General features: G+C 36.3%; 1 protein-coding gene across 9 annotated transcripts in view; it reads left to right on the top strand.

Annotated features, from left to right (window-relative positions):
- Window positions 1-13,592, top strand: part of PDLIM5 (PDZ and LIM domain 5) — a 208,762-nt gene that overhangs the window by 168,343 nt on the left and 26,827 nt on the right. For all 9 annotated transcript variants that reach the window (XM_032861445.1, XM_032861436.1, XM_032861427.1 and 6 more), the window contains one exon: window positions 11,984-12,158. In XM_032861445.1, coding sequence (XP_032717336.1) covers window positions 11,984-12,158 — 175 coding nt within the window. The remainder of the gene's footprint in view (window positions 1-11,983; window positions 12,159-13,592) is intronic.

Below are 13,592 nucleotides of genomic sequence, written 5' to 3'. Positions count from 1 at the left end.
TATAAACTATATATCCCACAAAACCAAAAATATTTATTCTCTGACCATTACAGAAAAAAATTGCCAAACCTAGGTATAAACCATAGGAATAAGAAAAATTATGCTTGATAATTCTGTATAGTATATGCAAACTTTTCTTGGAGTCACGAGCACCCTTGACAACACTAATCTGAAGGCACTCTGTTGTCTCTTTGTGAACAACACCTGAATGTAAGAAGATAAATTCTTTGGGGCAGATCTTATTCTTGGGTGTATCTTTCATACCAAGAGTTCCTAGATCTAAAACATTGTATGTATTTTCTAAGTAGTTATTGAATGAGTTGATACTTTATTTTTTTAACCACACAAAATCATATGTCATTGTATGATAATAATTGACATTTATGAAGCATTTCTTACACATTCAAGAAAACGTACATAAACATTTTACTTATACCACCTCACTTAGGCTCCCACATTTTGAGGTAGTTGCTGTTTTACACGTGAGGAAATGTAATACATTCCTACACTCATGGAGCTAGAAATTAGCAGAACGAGGAGCCCGAATGTTATCTTAACGTTATCATTATGGTAGCTCTATTGCTTCTCTGGCATAAAATAGCTGAGCAGTGTTCTCTGCTTTTAAAACATGTGAAATTCAAACATAACTTTGGATAATGATAATAAAGTGTCATTTTTTCAGAGATCTAATGGCTTTAATTGAGAGAAGTATCTTAGAGAATTAGTGGTAGTAGTAAGAGAAACATAAGGAGTATCCCAGATTTTCAATTTTCCGGTAATATGTATCATCTTGAGAGACATTGTTGATACTGTTTGACATGGGGAATGCTCCTTAAATTTTATTCCTCTTTCTGCTTCAGGGTTGTTTTTTTTTTTTTTTCCTCCTACATTAAAAGAAATGTATTTATATGAGTGACTCAAACCTGAGTTATCTTTCTCCTTTATTTCTGAGACTAGTCTGCTTTCTCACTTACATAAATAGATAAAAGTGTGTGGGAAAATGGTAAAAGCCAAGCCCATTTGGGTTTCATGTTACTTTGGAAATAAGATATGTTATATTGTGAGTATAACTAATTTTAATATATGTCCACAGTTTTCCCATCCAAATATGAGCAAAATTTTACAAATTTAGTATTTTAAATAAATTCTTAGCTTAGATTCTGTATGAGATCACCAGTGATCTTTTTTTAGTATTCTCAAGGTTGTAAATGATGCCTCGGATTTGTTTTTTGTTTTTCCTAATAATTTATCTGCACTATTATTTTTTCTTTCTTTTTCCTTATTATTCCTTCTCCTCTCTCCCTCCCCACCCCCCTGCCTTTTCTTTAACATGAAACACATTGAGCACCCACAGTTAGAGCAGGATTTGTCTTCACACTGTAAAATTAGAAATTGTAACAGTGATATTGAGATTATTTAGAAAATTCTCTATATAACTGATAAATAATGTGTTGATTTCTAATTGAATGAGGGCAAAACCAGATATTTTAAGATCTCATATCTTTATCTGCAAGGTACACACTGGGTTTCTTTTGCTTGTAACTCTGATCAAATAAGAAGTTTTCTGTGTAAGGTCAGCCAGTTGGGAGAAAAAGGCAAGTGCATATATCCCAAATTTTAATGACACGTGATGCAACAAATTAAGAAGAGAACTGAACCTAACCCAAGTCCCCATGCTCACTTTAATTAAGACACTCTAGATCCAGTTTAATCTGGGTTCTTAGAGTTGAAAGGCTGGTTGCTAATGGAAGAGACAAACCTCCTGAAGTTGGGGAAATATTTGATACTTAGCCTTAGGCACACCTGTTCCAATTCTTTATGGCATACATACCAGCATTCTCTGCTGCTTAGAGAACTGATAATAGTTTAATCTGTCAGTGTTGCTTTTAATCATTGAATAAAAAAAAAATCCTTGATTCCATTTAATAAAACTTGCACAAACCTCTCTAGAATGTACTTTCCTCTGATCCTAGATCTTGGCTTAACTTTAAACCTTTCCTATTTGTACTGGATATGATTTCATGCCTGGATAATGAGGAGTAGACTTGCTTGTACTTTCAACATAAGGAGCCTGACAGACAAAACGCACGGATTCTATGCTTCTCTTGGCCACCATCTGTTTGAGATGGTTGGTGAAGGGGCAGAGAAGAAAGCACTTGCTGCACAGGGATAATATGCAAGTGTGTTGCCATCATTGCTACCCGATTTAGTATGTGTAAAATTTCTACCATACCTTTGTGAACAAATTCTCTGAGATGTTGAATTACAGTCCTTTATCTCCCTAGGAGTGCCAGAATGTCACTTTGATGTAGCCTAGTTATTTATATGAGTACAACATTAGCTTCAGTGTTTATAACTGGAATACCCTTTGCATTTGAGCCAGTTGTTTTTCACACCATAAACCCTCACATATGACTTCTGTCTTGTTGAGGCTGTCAACATTTGTCTTTTTCCTTTCAGGGAGAGAGCATTAGTATTCTTGATATCAGCCTTATTTCTGACCTAGTAAGAAAAAAATACTAGAGGATTTAGAGAAATATTTTATGGTTATTCCTAGATTTATTGGCATAACTTTCTCACTGCTTTATCTTAATTCAAATTTACTAGTTGAAATATTCCACACCAATGTAGAGTTTGTACAACAAAAAATGAATTTAACGTTCAGATGCTCAAGACTCTTTGTCATTAGCAAAAGCTACATTTATAATTTTATTTTCCTTTCTGAAACAGTTATGTACATCTTCCTAAATGTCTGTCTCTTTCTCAAAACATGAAGAATCTGACCTTTTATTCATATGTTTTATTTCAGGAACTTTGCAGCCATTAAAAGTATGGGCAGCTAGATTTAGGGAAAGAAAGTTAGATCTCTGTAGGAAACTCATCTTTTATAGAATACATAAAAGGCTTAAATGTGATAATCTAAGCTGTTAGGCATACGAGGGCAAATAAAAAATAGCACTTTCATAATTATTCCTAAATTTATCCTGGCAGGCTCATTAAGGAAATTAAAGCAGCAGAAATTAATCATCTCAGTTATCACTATCACCTCCTTCTAAACTGATCCAGAGATTAGAACTTCCAGGTTTAGACCACATTTGAGATCTGCCTTCATATTTTCATAGGTTATTGCAGTGACTGGCAGAGTTTGACACCCTACGCAAATGATAAGTGTTTGATGAATGAATGCATAGGGGCATAGGCTTTAGAGTCAGACAGAAATGGTTTTGAATCCCAAATTCTCCACTCTCCTCCTTTGGCTTACATCATGCACTCCCTGGGTTTTTCTCCCACCCCTCTCTGTGTTCCTAAAGTATTTATATTACTTGCCTCACCCTTAGGAGCTCTTCTGTTTTCATTCTCACTTTCTCTGAACAAACTCATTAACTCTCATAGCCTCAAATATCATCAATATGCTAATGACTCTTGAATCAATTCTTCTAGCTCAGATCTTTTTCCTGAGTTCATATATTCAATAGACTACCTGTACTTAGATGAACTACAAGCACCTCCAACTCAAAAAAAAAAAAGGCAAGAAAAGCTGGGAGCTCTGAGGACAAGGATTATTCACGTTTTGTGTACCCATACATAAGATAGTGCCTGTCACATTGTTAGGCTCAGTATATACTTGACCGAATGAAGATCTACAATTATACTCATTATCTTTCCATCATTCTGCCACTTATCCCACTATGACATAATTGACTGTTTGCTGGTCTATAACTTTCTTTAATCTTCATGAGGGCAGAAATTATGTCTCTCTGATTCAGGGTGGTAAAGCCTACCAAATTATTTGGTACATAGTAGTTGTTCAAAAAACATTTGCCTCATTTTATAGCTCTGCATGTCCTTGGTCATTTATCCTTTCTGAGCCTTATATTCTTGATCTATTAAATAGTAATATTAATGCCTTATAATGTAAAGATCGAACAGTTCAGGTTAGCATGTGTAAATTTCTAAGTTTTTACTATAGAAAAAGTTCCAATATACACACATGTGTAACTAGAGACTTGGTTTCTTCTACATGTATATTGAAAAGGGTGGGGAGATGAAAGGGATTATAAACTACAGCGATTTCAGAGGCATATAACTAAACCTAACAAGTGGACCTTCTGTGGATCCTGATTAATACTGGATTGGGGTGTGTGTAGTAGGCAGAATAATGCCCCACCACCAAAGATGGTCATGTCCTTATACCCAGAACCAATGAATATGTTATATTACATGTCACAGGTGTGAGCTAGGGATGAAGATGGGACTACGAATGCCGTCAGCTGACTTTAAAAATGGGGATACTATCTTGGGGAGTCCAGCATAATCACAAGGACCTTTAGAACTGAAAGAGGGAAGCAGAAGATGGGGGATAAGTAATGCAGTATGAGAGCTTGTTGCTGGCTTTGAGGCGGCAGAAGAAGGCCATGAACCACGGAATTTGGGTAGCCTCTAGAAGCTGGAAAAGGCAAGGAAATGAATCTTCCCTAGAGCCTCCAGAAAGAAACAGCCCTGCCAACACCTTGATTTAGGCTCGGTAATATCTGTGTTGGAGAACCGTAAAGCAATACACTTGTGTTGTTTTTAAGCCAATAAGCAACAATAGAATACTAATTGAAAATTGGTTACTTGATGGTATTAAGGAAAATTTTGTTTTATTTTAGGTGTGATAATGGAATTGTGGGTAGGTTTTTTAAAAAGAATGTTCTTTTGCAGGTTATATTGAAATACTAAGTAATAGATCTTGAATTTGCTTCAGAATAGTTCAGAAATGGCAGGGGAGTGAAAGGGATATAAATGAACAGATCAGTTATAAACTGATAAATTATTAAAGTTTGGTTGTTCTTCTTTATTGAGTTTTACTGTTTTTTAAAATAATTGTTTCCGTAGCATCCTCTAAAGATGATTAATGCTAATGGCTTTTTGTTTTTGTTTTTAAATTTCAGACTCATTGTAAGCTTGTAGGGTTAAACATATTTGAAGTATTTTAGTCCATGGTTATTATCCTTATTAATGCTCAGACTGTCTCATCTGCTTCTTCGAAGTCCATTTGATACAACTCCAGTAGTCTTTGATAGCTTCCTTCCTGTTCTAATATGACAAGATACTCTAGACTTCCCCTGTTTATTTTTTCTGTCCCAATCCTAGAATTAGCAGTTTCTTTAAGGAGTCTGGTTCCTTTTAATGGGAAGATGATAATTTTGGTACTGGAGTCATTCATTCTCTAAATAAAGATTTATTAAGCATATGCCAGGGACTGTTCTAGGTGCTGGAGATATTTCAGTGAACAAAACAGTGTCCTTGGCCTCAAGGTGTAGGAAGATAGAGAATTAAAAAAATAAAATAAAATAAAAAGAATATAAATTTGTTAGATGGGGATAGTACTGTGGAGAAAGATAAACCAGTTAAGGAGGATAGGGAATGCTGGTTTGTAGTAGGGGTTTGCTATTTCATATAGGATGGTGAGAGAAAGCCACATTAATAAAATTGGTTATTTTTAAATTGAGCAGAGAACCTGAAGGAAACGAAGGAGCAAGCCATGCAAACAGCCAGGGAAAATATTTCCAGGAGGAGGGAAGAGACAGTACAGAGGTGCTGAATAAGAAGCGTACTGGCCATTTAGAGAAACAGTAAGGAAGCCAGTGTACCTTGCCTGTAATGAGCAAAGGGAGAGTGGCAGATCAGGTCAGAGACGTAGCAGGAATCAGATTCTGTAGGACCATTGGTTACCAGGGAGCTATTGACGGGTTTTGAGCCTAGGTCTGACTTAGGTTTTTCTGGCCTCTATATTGTTGGGAAGGGTGGAAGCAAAATCTCTAGGCAGTCACTGTAAGTCAAGTAAGAGATGTTGGTGGCTTGGACCAAGGATGGATGTACTATGGAGGTGGTAAGAAATGATCACGTTATGTATTCCTCATGTTGTTGTGAGCAGTTCATCTTATAACACCAGACTTGCTCTTTTACTGAATGATTTGTTCAGCAATTCAAAAGCACTACATCTTAACCTACCTTAGAAGATATTAGCTCGTTACATCTATTGTCACTTTAGTTTGTCTTTTGGGATATCATCCCTCCCATTCCCAATTAACTTATGTTAAGTTTTCAAGTGAGGTTTGACCTAATGTAGTATTTTTTTTATCTATTACATATCAATAATAAGAATAGTTTATTGGTAGTTGAATAATTTGACTTGAACCTAAAAAATTAACTGATGAGTTTCATGCCTATTCAAGTACAGTCTGGCCAGGTGTTTAATGTATACATTATAATCTTCACTGCTGGCTTTTGTTGTTGTTGTTGTTGTTTGTTTTTGTTTTTTTTTTTAATGTATTGGGTTAGAGTTAACAGCCTTTTTGGAGCAGGGATAGAAGCAATAAATAACCCACTTTATTTATTTATTTATTTATTTATTTATTTATAAGATTTTATTTGACAGAGCAAGAGACAGAGAGAGAGCACTAGCAAGGGGAGCAGTAAGCAGAGGGAGAGGGAGAAGCAGGCTCTTTCCACTAAGCAAAGAGCCTGATGCAGGGCTGGATCCCAGGACCCTGGGATTATGACCTGAGCTGAAGGCAGATGCTTAACTGACTGAGCCACCCAGGCACCCCTAACTCACTTTATTCTTAATATAGTTAGAAAATATCTGATTTCGGAGAATTCACACATTGTACTACCAGGGATTCTATTGGTCTTAATCTCTGTTTTCTCTCTTAAAACTATTTATATAAACAAGTGCCCTTTAGTGAGCCGAGCTATTTTTGAAGCACACAGTAAATAATTAGATAATTTTGAATTCCTTATAGTATTTTATAATATTACATAATATATAGTTACTATAATATTATATATAATATATATTACATATATTATTATAATTATATAAAATTGCCTAAAACCTGTGTTAACTATTTTATGGAATAGTGCAAACCTGAATCACCTGCTTGGGAAATAATGCAGTTAAGATCTTTCTAGAGTGAAGAATTTTCACCTTATCTTTCTAAACAATATATCACAAAGATTTTCCTAACAGCAGGAGGTAGGTGTCCTCCTTAAATTAATGCACATAGTTTTTTAAAAACTATAAACATAAAAATAATTTTTTAAAATTCTTTTTTCCAATTTATAGTCTGTAATCCAAAAGAAATTACATTATTCCTTTGTTGTAAGTTAAATTTTATGTTTAATAAGTCAGGGCTCTGTTTGCTTTTTAAAATTGTATTACTTCTTAGGATTCGCCGGTATATCACTATGACAACTATTTGAAAAACTAGCAACTCAGAATATTGTGGCTTCATTAATTTGACAACTTTCCATATTATATACTGAGGAAGAAAGTATGCTTCTAGGTTTTTATACTAATTTATTTTTATTTAATAATAGTCTTTGTAATCTTCAGTTTGACTATCATAATGCTGAAAAACAAAAACATGAAAAAGGTATGAATGTATGTCATTCTAAACCTCTAGATGACTCACAAATAACCATTCTTAAGTTAATAAGATATTCTTACCAACACTATTGGTTTAGAGAGTAGCTAGTGGCTTTAAATTTCTAGATGCGTTTTGTGGTGCTGTGTTTTGTACAAAAGAATAAAAATTAATTTTCCAACATGGTCCCCGTGGGGTAGAGGTAAGCCACAAAAGATGCCAGATTTAATGGAAGTTGCTCAAGGTTAAAGTGTAAAAGGAAAACTTGAGTCAAGAATTAACTTCTTCCCAATGTTCTCATTGTAGCACTACTGACTCATTCATTATTCAGTTTGAGTAAGTCACTTATATTTTTTGTGACTTAGATTCATAGATTATGAAATGAGGCTAATTTAATGGTGCTATTTAATAGCTCTATTAGAACTTAAAAGAAATAGTTATTTTTATTACGAATAAGTAGATTGTCATCTTTAAACTACTATCTCTAAAGAGATGTATACATTTTTTCTACATAAAAATGGTTTTTATGACAGGTTCGATAAATGTGAAGTGTTTCAGTCTCTGCACCACCCGTGGAAGATTGTTTTTCTCTGCATGGTCGTGCAGTTCTCTACAGAATTATTAAGGAAACAGGGCTCATTTTGTGGTGCCTTTCCTGTCGCAAGACCTCACCTTCTTACACCTCCCTCTCCCCATTCAGCCAAGTGAGCGGAGGCCAGGGGCTTGGCACTTGATGGCTCAAAAGTTGCCCATTCCTAAGCTAAAGTAGTGAGAAATTCAGTCTGAAGAAATGAAATATCACTTTATTCATATGGGAAATAACTATGCCTTGGAAATGTTCAGAGCTTGGTAATTATAACAGGGTTTGTGTAGCTTTGTGTGTGGGCCAATGTACTAGCAGCACAGCAACAAAACAGAGGTGTGAGAATTTCTGTCTTATCCAAAGTGGTTAAAATGGGGCAGTAACAAGGCTTCTCTTTGCAAGCAAGGAATAGCAGAAAGCTTAGAGCTTTACTATATGTGTTAAAGACACAGCCACATGTTTCATGTTTAAGAATGACTTCTCATGTTAAATAAGTTAGTTCCCCATGTACCTTCTCCTCGAGGCATGGACCAGATGGATTATGTCCCATTTTACAATGACTGATGGAGAATTACTACACTCTTTTATTGCTAAAAATGTCTCAGTGACTCAGTACTTTAGGGCTTATGCATAGATAATGTGATAAAATAAAGGCATATGGTAGATGAAAGGGTTTCACTCTCTTTGAGGTCTGATTTTCAGATTTTTCAATTGGTAACTTTCCCACTGTTTGAAATCCCGAACCTAATCCACATTTTAAAAATATCTATCTCAATATTGTTCTCTAGAAAGGCAAAATGAGAATGAATTGGAACCTTCCCATTTTTATTTTGCTGTATTATTTATTCATTTGCTTTATTGCCTTCTATTTATGAGGCAGTTTTATGATAGTGAATAGAAAGAATTATACAGTTTTTCCTCTTTGTTTAAGAGTTTATCAATTGGCTTGGGAAGGAAAAAGATGTTATAAGATATTGATAAATTAGATGGGCAGCGGTGTTGCAAATGTTAAGAGGAACAAGAGAACATTTCTAGCTCAGACTGTCGGAATACGGGGCGGCGGGGTTGGGGGGGCTCAGGAAATGGAACTTGCATGAGCCTTATAGAAGGAGAAAACTATGAGTAGCCCTGGAAAGGCGACATTTCACTGGCTCATGGCCATAGAAGCAGTGTCTGGCCTGGCAATTTGAAGGGACAGTGAGTAAACGATAGCGTAGTGCTCAAGAGACTAGGCTCTGGAGCCAGACTGCCTGGGTTCTGGATTGTCCTTTATTTGCCTCGTGGCCTTAGGCAAGTTTCTTAACCATTCTTTGCCACAGATAGAATAAAAAAATGTTGCTAATCTTGCCTGAATCATAGAGCTGTTAGAAGGCTTTGACAAGAGTGCCTTCAAATAGTGATAGCTCAAATTAAATATTAAGTATAATAGAGGATGACGATGACCAGGGTGTGAGTGAGCATAAAAGACGAGGTTGTGAAGAAGACCGGAGTAAGGTCCTTGAGGGACGGACTCTCAAGACTGGATAAACAGGAAACCATGATGAAAGTAGTGTATTTGGGGGGGCACCTGGGTGGCTCAGTGGGTTGAGCCTCTGCCTTTGGCTCAGGTCATGACCTCAGGGTCCTGGGATCGAACCCTGCATCGGGCTCCCTGCTTGGTGGGGAGCCTGCTTCTTCCTCTCCCACTCCCCCTGCCTGTGTTGTCTCTCCGTAAAATAAATCAATAAAGACTTCAAAAAAAATAATTAAACAAAAAAGAAAGTAGTGCATTTGGAAAAGTCGTCTAGCAGAATAGGTTGAAATGAGATTGACAGCAAAGAGACTGGTTAGGAGACTTGTAATTGTCCACACCTGAGAGGTTTAAGACTGGGACTCACATGATAACCCATGGGTTTGGATTAAAAAGAAGGCCTGGGGGATGTTTACAGTGGAAAAGTTGTTAAGGTCTGGGGACTGTCAGGCACTAGGAGACAGGGTTGTGGCTGGGTAAGTGGGAGAATTCAAACATACAGGAAGGACTTCTTAGGAAGAGCTGGGAATGTGTGCAAGAAGATGAAGTCCATTTTGCATGTCTTGAATTGAAAGTCAAGACCAGAATTTGGCATTGAAAACGCATATCGTTTGCTCTAAGGGAAGTCAGGTTTGGATATAGAAATGGAAGACCCACAGAGGAGCAATTTGTGCTATAAATAAGGTGACAGGGAAGAGAACATATACAGTGATTTTCTCTCCCATTTCTGTAAGATAAAGTGTGACTATAGGAGGATGAAAACATGTTCCTAGCCCAGCCGAGTCACTTGAAACAAGGGCAGTAGTAAAGCTCGCTGGCCAATAAAGTGCCATTTCACAGCTCAAGTGCCAGAGCAAGCACTATAGATGTGCTGAAGGTTAGTAAATGCTGGGTTTCTGGATCTGCAGTTGCACATCATTGCAAACAGGCTTTATTCTGGTAACAAGAATCATCCTTTCAATTATCCTAATTAATCTTATCCAATTCTAACCACACCTAAAGTATGAATCCTGTCAATACACACACATGTAGTTTATAAACAAAAGTTGTTCTTTTTAAATCTCTTTTTAATATATGCCTTTTCTTTTCTACTACATTGTCATTGCTGGTGGGTAAGGAGCAGGCCTCCTGTTGGTTTCAGTCCCTTACAGATTTTTCATTCACTCATTTATGTATTGATTCTAGTTCATTAAATTATTCTTTTGTTCATTCATTCCAGACACTGTATTTGTTGCTAGGATGAGGACTGAGGCACAGTTCCTGCCCTCAAGGAGCTTAACTATTCAGTTGGGGGAGAAAAGACACAGATATATGAAGTAGAAACAGTAATAAAGTCATTCACAGAAAATTATGGGAACGTGGAAGAGAAACATTCAATCTGATTATGCAGCATGGACAGTGGGGAGAGGTACTTCAGGGAAGATTTTGGGAACACTTGACTTCTGGGCTGAGTCTTAAATGATACATGGTGGTTACTAGGTACACAGAAAAAAGGGGGGAGAACACAGTGAAGACAACCTGTGCATAAATTCACAGGAAAATGTGAGGCATTTGGTATTGCTGCAGCATGAAGACAGAAGCAGAGAGTGATGAGAGGTGAGGCTGTGGGCAGGCAGAGAGCCCTGGAGGGACCTGGATGCAGTGCTCAGAAAAGCATGGAAAACATTTGGTGGTCAGAGAAGAGGGAGATCCTTGAAGTGGCTTCTGCAGAGTTGTGATCTGATAGAATTTTAGTCGTAGGTGGCAGTTGGGAGGGTGCATTTAAAAAGGACAAGACATAAAAAACAAGCAAACAAACAAAAAGACAAGACTTTTTGTGACTAGCAAGGTGGGAGACCGTTAGGACCCAAACTAGGACAATATTGTAGGAATGGAGATGAGTGGGCAAAATCAAGAAGTAGTTGTGCTATAAAATCAGCAGGACCCATTATAACCACAGAGGAGGAAGGGAAATTCCTAGGGTGGTTCTTACATAGCTACCTCATATGACTGGGTGACCGATTTCACGGTCTACTTAGAGAATAGAGGAAGAGAGATAATACAGGGAGTTCATTTTTATTTTTGTTATCCTCAACACATTGAGATTTTTAATGCACCTCTGATGTATTGGGAGTTAAATCTGTTTTATGGTTAGCAGAGATGACTAGAACTATCTTGCTGTCAATATTCACCTTAACTGTATCCCCTCTTGGAAGCAGAGGTGATTCTTCTTTTCCGTCCATACCTTATGCATTCATAACTCTTTGAATGCATTCATCTTGTCATTTAACTCTTACACTGTGCTGTAATCCTTGATTTTCTTTCCTGTTCATTTCTGTAGTCACTGTCCAATGTTTGCTACATAACCGCTCCATAAGTGTGAGTGAATAAACAAATCAACAGATTATTTTAAAAAGTAATATTATTATTTAATTACTAGAAAAAGTTTATATTTGGTATATTCTCAAGCTAATTCTTCTGTGTCTTAACTCCTAGCACTTTCCACTGGAAGAATCTCGAACAGTGCAACTTCGTCTGGAGCAGTGGCACCAGCCAACTCAGTAGGGGGACAGCCCCAGCCAGGTGACCAGGACACTTTAGTGCAAAGAGCTGAGCACATTCCAGCAGGGAAACGAACTCCAATGTGTGCCCACTGTAACCAGGTCATCAGGTGGGTTATTCATTTTTGAAATGTTCCTTAAAGTACTTAATATCAGAGTTGATTTTTTTATATATATTCTGAAAGATTTGACATTTTATTAGTGAAAAATATTCTATTTTATATCACAATCTACATAATAGTTATTGAAGTAGATAAATTTGAATACATATATTTGTTAGAACCTATTATAATGAAAAGTATTTCTGGACTCTCTGAAAATAAAACTAAAAATACCAGTTTTCTCTGTTACTAATTCCTATCAGAACTAAGAAAAAATAACAATTAATGTGGCCTTCCAGAGATTAATAAAATTTTAAGACTCACAGGGACCCTGAAGATCATTTATCGGAACTTCCTTCTTCATTTAGATGAAAAATAACTAGTGACATAAAATAAAGAACTTTGAGCCCTAGAGAAAAGAAGATTGGATGTTTGAATACCCAGGCCCTGGAAGATATAATTACCTCAGATCTATTCATAAATGCTTTCAATTTTAGATTAGGTCATAACCTCCTTTTTAAAAATATTTTTTATCCAAATCTGTTTTATTGTTTCTTAAATTCCAAGAGGTATAAAAGGCCCAGAGATCTTAAGTGAATGCTCTATATTGGCACTTATTAAAACCTCTGAGCATTTCTTTTTTTTTTTTTTTTTTTTTAAGATTTTATTTATTTATTTACTTGACAGACAGAGATTACAAGTAGGCAGAGAGGCAGGCAGAGAGAGGGGAGGGGAGAAGCAGGCTCCCCGCTGCATAGAGATCCAGATGCGGGGCTCCATTCCAGGACCCTGGGATCATGACCTGAGCCGAAGGCAGAGGCTTTAACCCACTGAGCCACCCAGGCGCCCCAACCTCTGAGCATTTCTTAACAAGTGGTTTTTAAAATGTTAGGAAGTATAGATAAGAATGTTGATTGCAGGGATCCCACCAGCAGGACCTTGTTGCCTCTGTGAGTTCCTTTTGTTGGCAGTAACAAGTGTTAGGTTGAAATGACTGCTCAGGCTCTCTCCCTTGTTTTTCATTTATCCTGTTTTAAAATAGTTGAAACAATGGCTTCTCTAAAGTTGAATAAGGTTAGGATTTACCTGTATTTCCTCTACTCTGTTACATAGTTATTGCTTAGGATAATGTTTCTGGTTAAAACTTAAAATGGAGCCCAAGAAGCCTCAATACTTTATTTAAAAACCAAATATAAATACTCCTTTTCTTAACCCACTATTAAATAATAAATGTGTCAAGGACACAGCATGCAGTACATGATTAAAAATAACTTTTTAAATTTTAAACGTTCAATTGTAACATTTTAAAAATATAGTGAAACAGAAAGCAAAAATAAAAATTCATACATAGTTCTACCTTCCAAGATAAGCACCAAGAATATTTGAGTTCGCACTTTTTTTTTTTTTTAAAGATTTTATTTATTTATTTGACAGACAGAGATC

This window comes from Lontra canadensis, unplaced genomic scaffold (assembly GCF_010015895.1).
Source record: "Lontra canadensis isolate GAN:19392208 unplaced genomic scaffold, GSC_riverotter_1.0 scaffold1, whole genome shotgun sequence".
In the NCBI taxonomy this organism is placed as follows: domain Eukaryota; kingdom Metazoa; phylum Chordata; class Mammalia; order Carnivora; family Mustelidae; genus Lontra; species Lontra canadensis.
The sequence above is the reverse complement of the archived record's forward strand: the minus strand, read 5'-3'. Positions and strand labels throughout refer to the sequence as shown.